Source organism: Pteropus vampyrus, unplaced genomic scaffold (genome assembly GCF_000151845.1).
Source record: "Pteropus vampyrus isolate Shadow unplaced genomic scaffold, Pvam_2.0 Scaffold1, whole genome shotgun sequence".
In the NCBI taxonomy this organism is placed as follows: Eukaryota; Metazoa; Chordata; class Mammalia; order Chiroptera; family Pteropodidae; genus Pteropus; species Pteropus vampyrus.
The window spans coordinates 16,764,523-16,783,810 of NW_011888782.1; the positions used below are offsets into that span (position 1 = coordinate 16,764,523).

Sequence of the window (19,288 nt, forward strand, 5' to 3'; positions counted from 1 at the left end):
GAATATTCTTTTGTAACAAGCCCTCCAGGTGATACTGGTGAAAAACCCACCCATGTAGAGGAACGCTGTTTAGTAATGTGATGTGAATAAAAATTAGGTAGGAGACAGCAGATGTGCCATAACTTCCTTTGCCCTGATTGATTTGGTGGCACCCAGGATGTAGACACTAATATTCCTCCCGGTTAAAAAAAAAAAAAAAAAAGTTTGTGTCCCGTATGTTTTCTTAATCAATTAAAAGACCAGATAAAGATTTTAGAACTTCATCAACAAACACTTGCATTAAGGGTCCCTTTATGGGTATGTCCACACAGAAAACTGTCATCTTCATTAATGAATAAACAATACTGAATAGTTAAATGCTAGAGGTTGCCATAGTGCAGTAAGAACTCTTATTTATGGAGAAAAAAAAAAATACACCAAACAGAAAAAAGGAAGATTCATTTAACTTTTTGAAGAATGTTCGTTTTTCTCCTTTAATAGTAAATAGTTAATATTTTTAAATGAGAAAAATAAAATATTCACAAAAGATAGTTTAGGAAAATATAGTTTGATGAGATTTTATACATTCAAAAAATAATTTGGTGCTACTTTTCTCGTTCAGATTTTAATTTTTCAGCAGCTCCTACTCAAAAATTCTCACTGGCTCTCTTATCCATATTAGCACAGTTAGGCAATAATGTAGATACAAAGTTGATCCTAGAGGCTGTCCCATAATGAGACCACAGAAACATCCACAAAGGACCATGTCACAAAACAGAAAATGATATGTGCCATAAAAGAGATACAAATTAAACATGCTGGGAATTCACAGCAGAGAAATGACTTTTGGCTAAAAGCATCTGGGGCTTAACGAATACTTAGGTTTGGAGACGAGAAAACAGGACAGAGGTATTATAGGCAGAGGGGTAACATAAAGGAAGGCAATGAGAGTGCACATACTCACAGATTACAGAGAGGAGGAAGGACAAATAGGGAAGATAAGCTTGGGGTCAAATTTTGGGGGGCCTGAAAAATCAGGCTAAGGAACTGGAGTTATCCTTTATTGTTGAAAAATGAGGAACCACCAAAAGGTTTTGAGTAGGAGAGTGAAAAGGTCGGAAGTCTTCATTGGCATATTTTTCCAGGAGCCTCGTGCAGACTGGATTGATTACAAAGAGCCAAATAGGGGCTGTTGTGAAAATTCAGGAAAGAGAGAATAGGGGCTTCGGTTCTGGCATTAGTCATAGAAATAGAGGGGATGGCTTCAAGAGAAGCTGTGGGAGGTAAAAACCAGTGAGATTTTGAGACTAATTTGTTTGAAGTGTATGGGATACAGTGAATATAGGAAGAATTAACTTTAGTCAGTGTCAAAGTATAAATTTCAATAAGTTAAAAAGATGGGTCTTCTAGAGGTACATAGCGAGCATACTTCAAAGATTTATTTAACTTGTTAGCAACCGGGAGAATGTAAAACTGGTTCAGAGGAGGATATGAGAGACCATGGTGTGTGTGTGTGTGTGTGTGTGTGTGTGATAATGAGAAGGAAAAAATGGAAAGGTATGTGATTGCTAGGTTAGATTCAAAACTAGCTAACGTTCTACAGGACAATAAAATTGCTGCCTTTGTGATTAATTCAGGCAGAAGGAAATCATTCTCTATCACACAAAAATAATCTGCAACTTATCAATCTTTTATAATTGACACCTAACTTACAGACTCTAGGCCCAACTCAATAATAAATAGTAAGTCATTAGACCATCAGTGCCCCTTAGGAGGGTTTGGTAGATGATGCTCTAGTACAGAGATGGGCAAGCTTTTTCTGTAAAAGGGTCAGATAGTAAATATTTTAGGCCATGAGGGCCACACGGTCTCTGTTGCAACTACTCAGCTCAATTCTGTTGTCATAGAGTGAAAGCAGCCATTAATAACACATAAATAAATGCCACGATACAGCCATGTTCCAACAAAACTGTACAAACAGGCATTGAGCTGGATTTGACCCACAGGCCGTAGTTTGCCAATCGCGGCTCAAGTTCAGTAGTTCTGACTTGAGTGATCATCAGAATCAGCAGGAGAGCTTGTGAAACCACAGATTTATGAACCTCACCCTTAAAGTTTCTGACTAAGCTGACATTGGGTAGAGCCCGAGCATCCGCATTTCTAAGTTCCCAGGGGATGCGAGTGCTGCTGGTCCAGGACTATACTTTGAGAACTACTGCCCTAGTCTAAAAGGTGGCATTGAAAAGGCACTCAGTAATCCTTTCGCCTTACTTCCAGGTTTTGGATCCTTAATCTTCATAAAAGGAATATGAACTCAGATTAGGACACATTGAGCTTGCAGTGCCAAAGGGCTTCAGGTGGAGTCCTTGGTGAGTAATTTCAAATATGGATCTGGAGCATTGAAGGAGAAGCAGCATGTGGGAAATACTCACAGAACTCACAGGACCATACAAAGTGAAAGGGATGAAATTACATAAAGAAGACTATTTATACTAGAACTTTGAGGAGAACAGGAGAGAGGAAGAGGAACCAGAGAAATAAAGGAGTGTTTAGGGAGCTGGAGGGGAGCACAGGAAGTAGTGTGATGGAAGGCAAAGAAAAAGTCTTAAGTTTTCCTTGTCGACATTGACAAACACCTCAGAGTGGACAAGGGTGCCAGACAAACAAAAAGAAGTTTGGATCACAGATCCTCCAGGGATAATAGTCTCTCAAAGCTCCTCTCCCAACTAAACTAGACCTGAGGATAACAAAGAAAACCATCGATCTCCGTATTTCATTTATACCAGCAGAGGGCCTCGATGGAAAAGGAATGTTAATAATGCCATTTGTTCTAGAGTTTCTGTGCTCAACATGGAAAGTTAATTCCTAATGATTTTTTGCAGGGAAGTGGCATGGGGGAGCGGGGGGAGGGCAGCGGGGAACAGGGAGAGACTGTGGCTCATTTAGCCTCTTCGCTCCCACAGTCAATTAGTTGTCCTTTAGTCCAGAACAGTCTGATTAATTGGGTGAGAGATGTGGGGAAGAAAGGTAGAAGCTTCTGATGGTCTGGGGAGGAGAGAGGGTGGGGCCCAGTTTGGGTTTGGATTACAGGGAATCCTGTCACACCAGGCCACCCTTAAGACAAAGCCTTCCCTCATACTGAATGTCATTAAAGATTATAGAAAAAAATATAAAAAATCTTAGATTTTTTTCCTCATTGTTGATTGAATTTTTTTGAAAATGTGAAACATTAACAAAGGTTCCAGAAGTAAAAACTTACGAAGACATACACTGAGAGAAATGTCGTTTAGTCTCCATCCCTTCCATCTCATTCCCGCCCAACCTCCCCCTGCATATTAATAGATTTTGTTGCTGGTTATCTTTCCTGTGTTCCTTGTGGAAAGAGACAGATACTAATCTGGAAGTGCTCCATATCAGTTCATAGAAATCAGATTTTTTTCTTTTTAAAAAATAATTGCGTAAAACTCCATTGTGTAATGACCACAGTCCATTTAACCAACTGCTTATGTACAGGCATTTGTTTCCAATATTTTGCAGTTACAAATAATGCCACAATGAATATTGTGTGATGTTATCGTAGTATTGTCAGATATGCATCTTTAGGGTAAGTTCCTAGGCCTGTGATTACTGAGTTTGCGGGTAGTTTTATTAAACACTGCAAATTCTTCTTGATACAGGTTGTACAATTTTGCATTCTTAGGAGCAATGAATGCTCCCATTTCTCCATTACCTCTCCAACAAAATGTCTTGTCAAGCTTTTGAAATTCCTTTATTCAGATAGTGAGAAATAATACTTCGGTGTAGTTTTAATTTGCATTTCCCCTGTGAGGAAAGTTGAACATGTTTTCACATGTTCAAGGGCATTTTTATTTTTGACTTGTCTGTTTGTGTTTTCTGCCTAGTTACTTATATTCTATAGGGATTTTGGTTCCCTCACCTCTATTGTAAGAGTTCTTCATATATTAAGAATATTAGCCCTTTATCCGTGATGTCATATTTTATCTCACTTTGACTTTTTATTTGACTTTGACTTTGCTCATGGTCCTTTTTGGCATCCTGTTGTTTTTTTCGATTATTTTTATGAAGTTGAATTAAATTTTTTTATTGCATGTGGATTAAATTAAAATTAGAAAGTCTTTTTGTATCTTTACTCAGATACAAAAATAAATTTACCCACGTTTCCCTTTAGTACTTATAGGGTTTTATATTTTACATTTAGGTCTGATACATTTATAATTTATTCTTGTGTGTGATGTCAGGTATGAATCCTGTTTTATTTTTACAAATAGCTAAATGTTGGTCTAATACTAATATATGTTATATATGTTATATACAATAAATATACAATATATATTATATATGTTTTGTAGAAACAAGCACACAAAGCAGGAGGCTTTTCAAAAGTGGTCTAATTACAATAATATTTAGAATAGATAGCTAAATATGCTTGCTTAAATAATTTACTCATGGGACTAATATTTAAGACAATTATGTAAATTAAAATTCCTTCTCTGGTGACTGCAAAAACTTACATTTTTATAACATTTACAAGTTACAAAGCGCCCTCACATCCTCAATCTCATTTATCCTCATTGCTATCTCTGTCCCTGAGCAGGTTGTCCTTGCCACTATACTGATGATGAAATTAAGGCTACAGAACAACAGATGACCTTTCCACAGTCATGTGATTAGTAAATGGAGTAGCCCAGCTCTTCTGGCTCTGACCACTGTCTTCCACAGCATCTTGGCACTGCAAATCTTGCACGTTAAGAGTCTCCTGGCTTTACAAAACCCAGGGAGGAGGATGTGGCTAAAATGCTCAGACATCTTGCAAGGCAAGGCTAGATTACAATACTATTTTACTCGAAAGTTGTGTGCTCCAAATATTGAGCATCTGCAGCAGTTTATAATAGGCTTTGGGAGAGCAGCAAAAGATGTGGTCATCACCAACCATTTAAATAGTATTTCCCATCTGAGCATACTTTGGAGAGACCACAATTAACACACACATAAGACACAGAACAATACAAGACTCAGTTAACTATGGCGAAGTTGTAGCATTATAGACAGAAACCAAACAGAAAATGCTTGGAAGAGTCACATTCTACAGTACATACATCAAAAATTTCTGATTCAAAGCTTTGTTTTAAATTCTAAGCCAACATGTGGTGTAGGGAGCTAAAGCTCCCCAAATTCAAAAGAGTGCATGGATTGTCTCGGGAGGCCTGCTTGCATAAAAAAGAAAAGGCTGGTTCTGTGGAATTCCAGGAAGAAGAAGATTAAGTATAGCCTAAGGGAGTGTCGAAGGGAGTGTCAAAGGAAGTGTCAATTGTACCTGGATCTTCAGGATGTTACTTTTATTATGTTATTTTGGGATACACAAAGGAACAGATTGTGTATAAAAGAAGGATAAGAAATAAACTCGGAGAGACAGTTGTGAGATCTGCTCTCCCTCCTGCACCCTGTCTGTCTTCTCTTTTTTCTCAGTCCCCGCTCCCCCATTCAGGTACCCGGTTTGACTTGGTCGGCTGGCTTCCGACAATGTGGCAAAATCAAATGACTAATTTAGTGACTGGATTGTAACAGGAGTCCCCAAAGTGCCATCAGAGGACCCCTAGGGATTCTTGAGACCCTTTGCAGGGGTTCTGTGAGGTGAAAACTATTCTCAAACTACCACTAAGAGATCATTTACATTTTTCACTGGGTGGACATTTGTTTGCACTGCTGGTGAAGTATGAAGTAAGGCAATGGGATCCAATTGAAATTGTAGTCATTGTATTCTTCACTACTATGTGAGAAAAAATAAAGCCATTTTCACTTAAGAATTCCCCTGAAGAAGTGAAAATTATTAAGTTTATTAAGTTGCAATCATTTAGTACCGGTCCCTTTAAAGGTCTGTGTGAAGAAATGGGAAGTACACATGTATTACTTCTGCTGCATACTGAAGTACAAAAGTGTCTTGAAGGAAAGCATTTGTGCTATAGTTATAAGCTAAACTAGCCACATTCCCCCCCGCCCCGCCATGTTTACTTAAAAGGACTACTTACAGACCATCTGGTTTTGCAGACTTCAGTATTTGGCAGATATTTTCTCAAAAATGAGTGAAGTGAGTCTGCCAGTACAAGGAATACAACTGATAGTATCTGTTGCATTGATAACATTTGAACTTTCCAGAAAAAAAAGAATTTTGGAAAACTTAGATCAGCAAGAATCCCCTGACATCATTGTCTACAATCCTGTTTCAGCATTGGGAACAACTACTTAGTAAGGAGATCAGTAAAGGAGGAACTCCCCATACTCTGGCATTTTGCCAGTTTAAAAAGTAATCTCTCTAAAAATAACCTCCCAATAAGAAGATGGTAATGAATATTACCATTGTGGTCATTGTTAAGTTCCACAAAAGGACTTATAAATTGATATAGGATCATTTTAAAGAAACAAAATTGACAAATATTACACCAACCTTACACAAACTCTTTAAAAAGAAAACAGAGGGAATATTTCCCGACTTGTTTTATGAGGTCAACATAATCTTGATAACAAACACTGACAAAAACATTATGAAAAGTGAAAATTACAGGCCAATCTTTCTAAGGAGCATAATGCAAAGTCCTAACAAAATGTATTCAAAACCATATCCAGCAATATAATAAAACTAATACATCAATATCAAGTTAGATTTACTTTATGAATACAAAGATGGCTTAATATTTTTAAAAAGTAGGATAACGGATACCATTAACAGAAAATCAAGAGAAAGAATATGATTATCTCAGTAGATGAAGAAAAAGCATTTTATAAAATTCAACAACCATTCATGATAAAACTCACAGTAGAGTAACTAGGAAAGGAGGGGACTTTCTTTGACAGAGTATCTACAAAAAGCATGCAGCAAATATACTTAATAGTGAAATATTGAAAACTTTCACTCTGAGATGAGGAACAAGATAAGGATGCTTTCTCTCATCGGTTCCATAGTATTCTATACTGGTGCACAGGTGTCATAAAGCAAGTATTCTATACTGGTGCACAGGTGTCATAAAGCAAGTATTCTATACTGGTGCACAGGTGTCATAAAGCAAGAAAGGAAGAAATAAATCTCATTACTTGCAGATGACATAATTGTATATAGAAAAATCCAAAATAAACCACAGATGAACTATTAATAAATTGATTTGAGTTAGGTTGCCAGATAAGATTATGAAAAAATGTATTTCTATATACCAGCAACAAATAAAATTTTAAAAAGATGCCATTTACAGGAGCATCCAAAAAAAAATTCACTGGGAAAAAAATCTATCCAAAGGAGCTGTAAGATGATACTTTGAAAACTACAAATATTGCTAGAAATTTAAGACCTATATAAATAGGAAGCTCCTGTGCATAGTTTGGAAAATGTCATAAAGGTAACAATTATCCCCAAATCGATCTGTAAATTCAATACAATCCCAATCAAAATGCCAGGCTGCTTTTTGTTGTTTTTGTGGCAATTGACCAGTTGATTCTAAAGATTATAAGGAAATGCAAAAGGTCATGAATAGCAAAAACAATCTTAAGGATAAACAATGATGGAAGACTTAGCCTACCAAATAAAGGCTTTTTTTAAAATACTGAAATTAAGACTGTAGTATTGGAATAGGATAGACAAACTGACAAATGCAAGAGACTAGAAAGTGTGGAAACAGACACATGCAAGAATGGACAGTCTCACCGTGACCAAGGTGGCAGTGCAATGCAATAAAGGATGACTTTCCCCAAATCATGGTGCTGGATTAACTGAAGATCCACATAAAAAACTGACTCTTGTCCCTATTTCATACCGTGCATAGAAATCGATCCCAGATGGATTATAGAAAAGGAAAACAATAAAACTAGAAAAAAGAAATCATAGAATATCTTAACCTTGAGACAGACAGACTTCTTTAAAATAGGTCATAAAATCAATAACCATAAAGAAAAGCTGACAATGGAATATTAAAATCAGTAACTTCTACTCATCCAAAGATACTGTTAAGAGAGTGAAAAGGCAAACCACAGAATTGGAGAATATATTTGCAGTACCTATCTCACAAGGACTAGTAGCCTGAATACATAAAAGATGAGTCAGTAAGAAAAAGTCAGATAATTCTCCTGCAGGGAAATTTTTTTTTTTTAAAAAAGGACAAGACTCTTAAACAGGTATTTTACAAAAGAAACAAACACATGTGAAAATCAGCAGGTGAAAAAAAAAGGGACAGTTGAAGTATGACCAAGGTGGTACTGTAGTGTATTAAAGGATAATTTCCCCTTAATAATGGTACCAAATGGCTAATAAACAATGAAACATGTTTAACAAAAAAATACAATTAAAACAATGAGATCCTACTGTATACCTGCCAGTGTTTAAAACTAAAGACAGCCAATAGCAAGTGTAGACAAAAGATGTGGAACAACTTGGAACTCTCATATATTGCTGGTAGTAATAGGAATTTTTTTAAAAATTGATATATAATTCACATACCATAATTTACTCTTCTGAAGTGTACAAGTCAGTTTTTAGTATATTCATAGGACCATGGATTCATCACTATATAATTCCAGAACTTTTTTATCATCTTCAAAAGAAAATCCATACATATTAAATGAGTCACTTCTCATTTACCTCTTTCCTGACAACCACTAACCTTTCTGTCTCAATAGATTTGCCTATTCTGGACATTTCATGTAAATGGAATCACACAATGTGACTTTTTGTGACTGGTTTCTTTCACTTAATGTCTTTTCAAGATTCATCCATATTGTAGCATGTTTGAATACTTCATTCCTTCTTATAGCTGAAAAACATGCCGTTGTATGGATATGCCACATTTTGCTTATCCATTTGTCTGTTGACAGATGTTCATTTAGGTTGTTTCTATTTTTTTGGCTATTAAAAATAATGCTGCTATAACATTTGTATACAATTTTCTGAGGACATACGTTCTCATTTCTGTTGAGTATATAAATGTAGGAGTGCAAATGTTGGGTCATATGCTAAGTATGCATTTTACCTCATGAGAAACCACCTGTTTTCCAAAGTGGTTGCATCATTTTACATTCCCACTAGCAATGTATGAGGAATTTCTCCGCATCTTCACCAACACATTTTTTATTTGGGCTGTGAAGTGGTATCTCATTGTGGTTTTGACTTGCACTTCCCCAATTACTAATGATATCAAGCATCTTTTTAGTGCTTGTCATTTGTATATCTTCTTCAGACAAATGTCTATTCACATCCTTTGCCCACATTAACATTGAGTTTCTTGTCTTACCACCGAGATGTAAGAGCTATGTATTCAGGATACTAGACCCTTATCAGATATATAATTTGCGATATTTCCTCCCAGGAATGAAACCACTTATAACCACTTAGGAAAAACCATTTGGCATTATCTACTAAAGCTGATTATACAGATAACCCTTGGACCCATCAATCCATGACTACACATATACCGAAAAGAAATGAGAACATTTTCTACAAAACATTTCGGTGTTCACAACAGCACAATTCATAGCAATTAAAAAACTTAAAACCACCCAAACATCCTGTAGTTGGCTGAATAATGGTCCCCCATAGATGTCTATGTTCTTCTGATCCTTGGAACCTGAAAATGCTACTTTACTTGGCAGAGGGACTTTGCAGGTGTGATTAGGATTTTGGGGGGGGGGCGGAGAATTAGACTCCCAGTTTCCACAGTCCAGCAAGTACGGAGTTTGAAGTCATCTTTCCATCCTAACAAAAAGGTGAACAAGCTGAAATCTAAACCTCTCCTTTGATCTGTCAGAGACGTGAGGTCACAGAGCTGTTCCAAAATTGGAAAAACAGGAAGGTGGACAGAGAAAATCACAACTTACTGAAGCAGAAACTACAAAACAGTAACTTCTGAGGGAGACAGTACTGGTGCGGAAAGACTGAACTGTAACTGACTAATTGTTGGAGGCTCAGAGTGGACAAGTCTGTGAGTTAAACAAACAAACAAACAAAGTTTTAGGAGGATCTCCCACACTTTTCTTGAGTTTTACCTCCAGGAACTCTAATAGGTTCTCAAAGGGAATATCAGAGAAAAATCCCCTGGTGCTTCTGGCAGGGGCGGGGAAGGAAAATAACCATTTTTTTAAATACACAAAAGCGCCAGAGTATTCTGTTCTTAAAAGGCCTGCCCTCAAGAGAAATTATTTTACCTAGCCTGACCTTTTGGGGTTTTATCAGAACCTAAGCAACCTGGTGGAAAGGAAACAGCCGATTCAGCTCCCTCTAGCCATCCTGTCCTACCTAAGGGGCAGTGGGTGGGATGGGGAATTTGTTTACTTCACAGCCCAGGGGCACAGGCTCCCTGAGACCTAATCATAGGATTCTAGAATGTTTCCCTCCCCCGACACCTTACTAAAGGCCTATTCATTAGAGTTCCATTTATCTACTATATCATGCCAGCTATCAACAGAAAACGACAAAGGTATAATAAAAGGCAAAAAACACAGCAAAGCATCAGAACCATATTCAGAAATGGCAGAGATGTAATTACCATACCATGAATAGAAAACAACTGATTATTAATATGCTAAGGGTTCTAACAGAAAAAGGAGACAATATGCAAGAACAGATGGATAATGTAAGCAGAGACATAGAATAAATCTAAGAATAAATCCCAGAGTACTATACCTGGGCATATCATATTTGGATTTCATAAAATAAAAAAAATCTTGAAAGAAGCCAAAAGGAGGAGAAAAACCAATTATAGAGGACAAAAGATAAAATTTATATCCAATTTCTCTCCATAGACCATGAAAGCAAGGAGAAAGTGAAGGGAGTGGTCACTGGGTTACTCAGGTTTCGCCCAATTTAGTCACATGGATCTTGTTACCAGGGAGGCAGCAAGGGCATAATGAGAAGCAAAGTGATGCAAGCAGAGTTTGTTGGCTTTGAAGATGGAGAATGGGCCACAAACCAAGAAATGTAGGCAGCCTCTGAAAGCTGGATAGGAAGGAAATATGCTTCTTGGAGCCTCCAAAAGAAACCAGCCCTGTTGACACCTTTTTAGCTCAGTTAAGACTGAGTTTGGACTTTTGATCTAAGTGTATTGTTTTAAGCGACTCAATTCTGATAAATTGATACAGTAGCAAGAGGAAATATACACTTATCAATAACACGATGGATAAATTATAGTACATTTGCACAATGGAACATGATGGTGCAATAATGGGTAACTACTGCTATATGCAAAATGAACCAGAATATTGAAAGAAGCCTGACACAAAAAGAATATAAACTCTTAAGATTCCCTTTATATAAAGATTAAAAATAAAACTTATCTGTATCTTTAAAAGTTATTAGGACAGTGGTTACTTGATGGGTGGGGGTACTGATGGGGAGGCATCCGGGATGTTGTCTTTCTTGATCTTGGTGCTGGTTATATGTAGTCACTTTTTGGTATTTCAAACCATACACCTGTAACTTGTACACTTCTCTGTACTGTGTACTTCAATAAAAAGTGTTTAAAATAATTACTTTAAAAATCAATTACCTTGTAAAAATTGAGACAAAAAAGGTTTAAGGTTTAAACATGGTATACACAGTTTTAGATTAATTAAAATTGAATCCCAGATAAAGTGAACAATTACAGTTATTTCAGGTAACAACTCAATTGCTTGCAAGGATTTTCTACTACATCTCCGATGTCACACAGAAATAGATGAGTTGGTCTAAACATGCAAACACTGCAGACATATCAAAGTATAGCATGATGCAGTCTGTAATTCTTTCCTTCATTACTTTCACTTGCTTCATCAAGTAGTAGTTTAGAAAAACTGGTCTTTACAACACCATAATTGTAAAAACCTTTCTGGACTAAAGATTTTATCGGTGGCATTTTTCACCTATTTTATCAAGCAAATGTTTTTACAAATTAATTTTTCCATACCCATGAAAACTCTAAGTTTTTCCCACATTGAAACAAATTATGACCCTCTTGTATATTTTAAGCCTTTATATATAACTATTAGGAGCCAAATACTATTATAAAACTATAAACAGATTGTAATGTTCTAATGAAAGGATTATGTGATAGTAGAAGTATTGTCTTCAACCATCTTGTTGAAAAAAAAAATCTTTGGCTATTTTAAAGTAGTAACAAAGACTAATTTAAAAGTATAGTAACCACATTTTTCCAATTATCTGAATTGACTCAAGTCAAAATGTACACGTGTTCTTTAGATGAACTTCAAATTCTTCTGAAGGATCTAAAATGAGCATTGAAAACTACCCAAAAAGTGGAACTACTAATAGGTATTGAGAGTAACTACATGTCAGTGCATTTACCAAGCCTTTAAAAATAGCTTCTGCCCATTAAATGATAAAAGGCTGTATTTTTATCTACTACGAATGCTGACATTGGATTCCGCAGTTCCAGACATGTGGGGAAAATGTGTTGATAAAGGTAAACTCCCAATTCAAGGAAACTTAGAGAATAGTGAATCACATGTACTTATTGTCTCTTAAGAAAGATCAGAATGTTTAATAATCCTATTAAGTCTAACACTTCAAACTACTAACAAATCTTATTTAAATACAAATTTAAATTTAAGAGAATGCAACAAGTTATTTGAACCTGAATGCAGAGAATAAATATTTTATTAACTGATTACAGTTGAAAGTCACAAACAAAAAAGGGGTATATTAAGGCAGAGCCATATATATATATATGACATACATATAAATGACATATATATATATAGACAAATCCAAAAACCGTTACCTCTTTACATTTAACAACCTCTGCATTTTTGTTTTACACATTTAGGCAGTGTGCTTTCTTTTCTTCTCAGTTAAAGAAATCAATCCTGACCAATATTTCAAAATCATATGTTGATAACAACCTACAGGATCATGGATTTAAACAATGAATAGTATATCGAATGCTTTCTGGTAGTTTTCTCAGTATATTCCATGTGTGGTGATATATTTATGTTGGTTTGGAAAATGTGACAATTACTTCTCTTTTCTAGTAAAACACATAATTTTTAAAAATGATTTTGATAGTCTTAACTAAAATTAGCTTGGACTTCCATGTCACATGCCCAACACATATTATTTTCTGCCCTTCCCTGAACTCTCGTGTCTTAAATAGCCTTTAGATCACATGGCTGTTATTTCAGATCTATAAATTTTGAGTTTTTCAAAATCCAAAATTGCTTCCTTATGCAAAGTGGCAATGTGAAAACAGCAAGCTTACATAGCAAAGAATCATTTTTCTTCTGTATAGCTTTTATAAAAATGGGCAACCACCAAAAAAAAAAAAGACAAATTTTGTCCATCTGAAAAAGTACTCCAGCTCCCCTAATTCCACTTTTGAAGGAAAAGGCAGAGGCAAGTTTACGTTATCCCAGAAAACTGAATAAATGGCTTTATTTGGTATCTTCAAGAAGCTTCTCCTTCTGTAGGAGATGTGGGTGTTGTAGGAGAAACTGTAACTGGTTTTCGTGTAATTCTGTCTAGTTCCGCGTGAACATCTGATAGGACAGGCTTCTGGCCTATGTTGAAGGAAAAGAAACAAAATTTAGACATAAGTCAAAAAGTATCTTTTATACTAATGACTCTTCATTTAAAAATTGCCAATGGTTTCATTAACTTTATTTAGCATACTACTGTAAAAAATAATATATTCGGAGCCACTTTAAAATGGAGTCTAAGCTGCCATCCCAGAGGATGCCTCAAACCTTTGGAATGTTAAAACACGGCAAAATAACCTTGGACTAGGCCAAAAATGGCACTGTATCCCAAACAACTGTTTGTAAAGACAACAAGAAATTAGATTATTATGACTACAGGACTGAAAATTAAAAGCATTTAAAATTAGCATCATTATGTTAGCCTATCTGTACCTACAGAAATGCCTTCCTTCTACTGATATAATTGATGTAATTGTTTCTCTTCCCTTTCCTAAGACTATTTGGGTTTCTGCCTGAATCAGTGTTTTCCAAATAGCTATTCTTTTAAAGTTATCAAATAAATGCTGTTGCCTCTCACTTTGGCCTTTTTAGGTTAACACTAATTTATATAAACATCCTAAATTAAAAATAAATTCCCTCATTTTAAATCGTGACATCTGTTACCAAATGGAAGTAAAACTAGCATCTATCATTTAATCTTGTAAAAGTATTTTCAAAAAAGGCATAGGACAATAAGAACAGTATAACAGAAAATAGTGAGAAAATTTTGGAATATGGAAAGAAGATGAGTGGTAACTAAATTAGCAGTCCTGAGAAACTTAATCGTCTATACTGTCCATGGAAAAGCCAAGAAGTTTCCATTCATATTCAGAAACCTGTAAAAGATTAAAACAACAAAAACAATAGCTATAGGTATTTGGGACAAAGGTGGCAAGAAGATGGGATTAAAAAGAATGGATTAAAAAGTCTGTTTAAAGAGCAACAAAAGAAAAATAAACTAACCCATCAAAATTTAAGTTGTGCTACAAAAGACACTATCAAGAAAGTGAAAGGACAATCAACACAATGGGAGAAAACATCAGCAAATTCTTTATCTGATACGGGTCTAGTAAACAGATATTTAAGAATGCTTGAAACTCAAATATAAAAAAACAAATAGCTGGGAGAAGGCATTAAGAGATACAAATTGGTAGTTTATAGAATAGTCACGGGGATGTAGAGTACAGCATAGGGAATATAGTTAGTACTGTAATAACTGCGTATGGTGTCAGATGGGTACTAGATCTACTGAGGTGATCACTTTGTCAGTTATATAAATGTCTTATCACTGTGTTGTACACCTGAAACTAATATAATATTGTATGTTAACTATAATTGAACAAATAAAAATATAAAAATTAAAAAAAAGACAAATAACCCAATTTGAAAATGGGCAAAGGATTCAAACAGACATTTCCCCAAAGAAGCTATACAAATGGTCAATAAATACATGTAGAGTCTCAATATCATTAGCCATCAGGCATATGCAAATCAAAACCACAATGAGATATAACTTCACAGACACTAGGATGGCTCTCATCAAAAAGATGGACAATAACAAATGTTAGAGAGGATGTGGAGAAATTGGTACCCTCATATCTGCTGTGGGGAAAGTAAAATGGTGCTGTGTTTTGGAAAACACTGGCAGTTCTTCAAAAACTTAAAACATAGTTACCACATGACCTAGCAAGTCCGCATTCAGTTATATATCCAAGAGAAATAAATACATATGCCCACATACACAAAAATGTTTATAGTAAGACTATTCATAAAAGCCAGAAAGTAGAAACAATTTAAATGTCTACCACTGATGAATGGATAAATAAAATGTGTCATATCCGTACAATGGAATTTTATTCAGTAATAAAAAGAAATGAAACACTGAAAAATGGATGAACCTTGAAAACATTATGTTAAGGAAGACATATACTGTATGATTCCATTTATATGAAATCTCCAGATAGGCAAATCCACAGAGGCAGAAAGCAGATTAGTGGTTACCTAGGACTGAAGGTTTGAGGAGAAGGGAAGAAGTAACTGTTAGTAGGCTGGTGGTTTTTTTGAGGGGAGATGAAAATATTCTAAGATTAGTTTGCATAACTCTAAAACTGTTGAATTGTATACTTTAAATGAGTAAACTTCATGCTATGTGAATTCTATCTTAATAAAGCTTTTTTTTTTAAGTTCTAGGTAAACTATACCTGACTTCTTGGCAGATGGTGGTAAACCACTGCTTCCACCTCCAGCCCCACCTCCAGGGCTACCAGGGCCTCCTGGAGAACCAGTCTTTTTACTCAGCAAACTATTGAAGAAATTTGCCAGGACACCTTCACTTGTAGCTCCAGCTGTAAAACAAAAAGCAAAAACTTTCAATCAAAATATTCAATTTTTCTATAAATTATTATAGTAATCACACACATAAAATGAATAACAGACTTAAAACTTAAGAGCAGTATCTTCCAAATTCAAGTCTAGTTTGATCTTTAGAGACTGGGTAACTTCTCTAATCTACTCATATACAAAACTAAATACAAGTAACCTATAAAATATTTAAAAATTAGAATGTTATTTTTAAAAGGCCACAGGCATTTTTAAACAGATGTTAAATTCTAATATCTCCTCTTTGAAAGGAGTTCTTCAAAAATATAACTGTTGAGAAATATCTGCCTCAAATATTACAAAGTTATCTAATCCTACATGAAAACCAAAATAAGTTCCAAGAAATAAATGAGCAAAGGATAGCAATAAACAATCCACAGAAGTGAAATGCAAACAGAAAGGAAATACTAAAGGAGAAAGCTCTTATTAGTATTTAAGAGCTACGGATTAGATTGTGGCAAAATTGCCAACACTCAATATTGATGACATGTAAATTGAACAATCTATTTGAAAAACATTATCGAAATGCATAAAAATGTAAAAACTCTGACGTCCTTATCCCATTCAATAATTATTCCTAAAGAAATAGCTACTATGCATATCATTAATTGCAGGTAACCTATTACTGTAAAAATATGAATTTTTTCAATGACCTACCATTGGAGAATGATTATAATGCAAATCTTTCATAAAGCTTACATAGAAGTGACATATTAAGACTATAATATAAAATGATTCTCAGTCTGATTAACTATGAGATTATATCTACAAAGAAAAAGATTAGAAGCTATTGCACGAAAATGAAAATAGCTATGGTAAAAGAGGATTCTAGGTAGATTTCTTTCTATTGTAAAATGTATTGTGTTGTTTTCTCCAGGAAAGAGAGCAATGTACCTTTCATGTTTGGATCAATTTTTTTTGACCCAGCAGGGATGGGTGACACACTGGCAACATTGGATGACACAGATCTGTTTGGTGTTCGAGGGGAACCTCCTGGGACTCTTGGTGAGGCATCCTTTGTAAGAACGGGAAAACCATAATTAGAAAAACTGATAACTTTCAACTTCACAAAAGTTATTATATAAAAAGAAATTACTTTGCAACTGCATCCTATCTGTTCTACTGGTACTTTTACACTATAAACTACTGACAAAGATGTTTAGAGATCATGTCCTCATTATTAGAAAATACTAGAGACCCATCATATTTTAGAATACTAATTTTCCCTTCAATGGAAAAAGAACATATTTAATAATAAGGTGTGGTTATGAATATAAGCCTGAGAGTCAGATCTGGGTCCCAATATGGACTTACATCTCACCAGCTGTGTAATCTCAGGTAAACCATAATGTTCTTTAATGCCTCCATTTTCCCATCTGCAAAATGGGGCTAATAACAGTACCTGCCTCATAGAGCTATTGTGGGGATTTATAAAATAACATATACGAATGGTTCAGCACAGTAAATTATACACAACAAACAATGCAAAATAGAGCTTTACAATTTAAGTCATCTAAAAGGGAGTGAAGTTTATCTTTTAAAATCTCACAAATTTCAAAGAATTCTTAATTCAAATTTATATCAAAGCACTCCCACCTGAGACATGTATATGATTAAGGAAAAAAGAACTAAAGCAATATGCACCACATTTTAATAATTTTGTCAAAATCTGTAATACTGACCACAGGCCTTCCAGCAGCAGTTGGTGGTTGTTTTGCCAAAAGGGACTGAAAAACACAAAAGAATTCTACGTTATTCACACCATGTATTGCTGTATTTTGAAAGAAAATATATACAAGAACAGTTTACCCATTAACCATACTAAGTCTGCTTCTGATATAATTTCATACCTGTAGCTTCATAAGAAACACTTGGTCATCTTCTGCCACAATTTCCTTCTCGTGCACAAACTGAAATGAGCAATAGCAATGCATAAATGAGCAAGTCTAGAAATAATAGAAGGGACATTTGCAACTCATTTTTCCTAATAATTCAGCAGAAGAAGAACCATTACATTTTTATTTCAGGGAAATGGGAGCAAGCTGCTTTTCACAAATGCCACAATCTATTTTCCACCCAGTAGCCAGTGATTCTTTCAAAACATTAGGTCAGATTACATCACTCCTCTGCTCAAATTCCCTCTCCAAGCGCTTTCCATCACACTCAGAATGCAATTCAAAGTTCTGACTGCAGCCTGGGCGAGGCCCCACAAGATCTTTTAACTCTGCCTTTCTACAAGATCTTAACTCTGCCTTTCATCTCCTACCACTCTGGCCCTCCTCAAGGCCGTTTTCAGCCTCTCTGGCCCCTTTGCACATTCCTGCCTTAGGGCACGTGCACTCTTTGTTCTCTGTGTCTTCAACATTCTCCCGTCTTACCAGAGCCATTCCCTAACCATTCCTACAACAGCATGCCTCCCGACCCCAGTCCTCTCTACCCACTCTCCTCTCTGCTTTATTTCCATAGCACTTCTGACCACCCGAGAAATGGCATATGAATTGATATACTATTGCATCACTCTCCTAGCTAGCACCTAGTGCCTAAACAATGGCTCATTGAATATTTGTAGAATAAATAAAAGACAACTAAAACGAAGCACAGTTTGTTGGTAAAAGAAGAGACTGAGGAAAACTGTTGTCTTTTTTTTGTTGTGTGCATTTCTTTTAACAGACATACCAAACACCACACCAACTGATTTGTCATTTTACGTTACTTTTCTTATTTCTAATTACCCACAAACAGAAGACAAATGTTCAATGTAAATGTTTGGATTCTTAAGTGAGAATTTTATTATATGTTAAATTAAAATTACTTTTTCTTGAAACATATCCATATTAAAAGTCAGTGAGAAGTACTATATGCAAACACTCATTTTCATTCTAGCAATGTTTTCCCGGCTTTTGGCTGAGCTCTAGGTTGGAAAGGTCACAGCTTCTATCTATTCATACTGTTCAAGATCCACATACTCATATCAATCCATGATTTCCATTAGTATACGAAATCTACACTGATATTTCTAATCTACATATGCCAAAGGCTAAGTTATGAGTCAGTAACTGAATAGCTGATTTATATTTTGATAAACATCTTTATTTTGAATGGTACATTACAAACACCCAAATCATACTTGAAAACTCCTTTATAGGTAAGAACCCCTTTACCTTTCTACTTTACAATCTTAAAATTATGGCCTTTCCTCTCGGTTTAAAAGCCTAAATATTAAGACTATATACTAAAACTGTTACCTTTCGGACAGGTGGTTTAGTTATAATGTCTTCAAAATTATCTTCTGCTTTTAAAGTTTGAAAATTTTCATGTAATATTCCTATTTTCTTATCATTATCCCACCCTGCTGGACTGAAAAGAAACACGCATGAGACATTCTCAAGCATTGATATAGCCACTCTTTCTTCAAGCCATGATCACA

General features: G+C 35.3%; 1 protein-coding gene across 1 annotated transcript in view; it reads right to left on the reverse strand.

Annotated features, from left to right (window-relative positions):
• Positions 1 to 12,595: 12,595 nt before the first annotated feature.
• DYNC1LI1 (dynein cytoplasmic 1 light intermediate chain 1) overlaps positions 12,596 to 19,288 on the reverse strand; it is a 29,941-nt gene continuing 23,248 nt past the window's right edge. Inside the window, exons 8-13 of the mRNA XM_011361963.2 lie at positions 19,107 to 19,218; positions 17,712 to 17,771; positions 17,544 to 17,588; positions 16,756 to 16,876; positions 15,684 to 15,827; positions 12,596 to 13,524 (exon numbers count right to left, since the gene is read on the reverse strand). Of these exons, the coding sequence (XP_011360265.1) occupies positions 13,412 to 13,524; positions 15,684 to 15,827; positions 16,756 to 16,876; positions 17,544 to 17,588; positions 17,712 to 17,771; positions 19,107 to 19,218 (595 nt within the window). The 3' untranslated portion in view covers positions 12,596 to 13,411. The remainder of the gene's footprint in view (positions 13,525 to 15,683; positions 15,828 to 16,755; positions 16,877 to 17,543; positions 17,589 to 17,711; positions 17,772 to 19,106; positions 19,219 to 19,288) is intronic.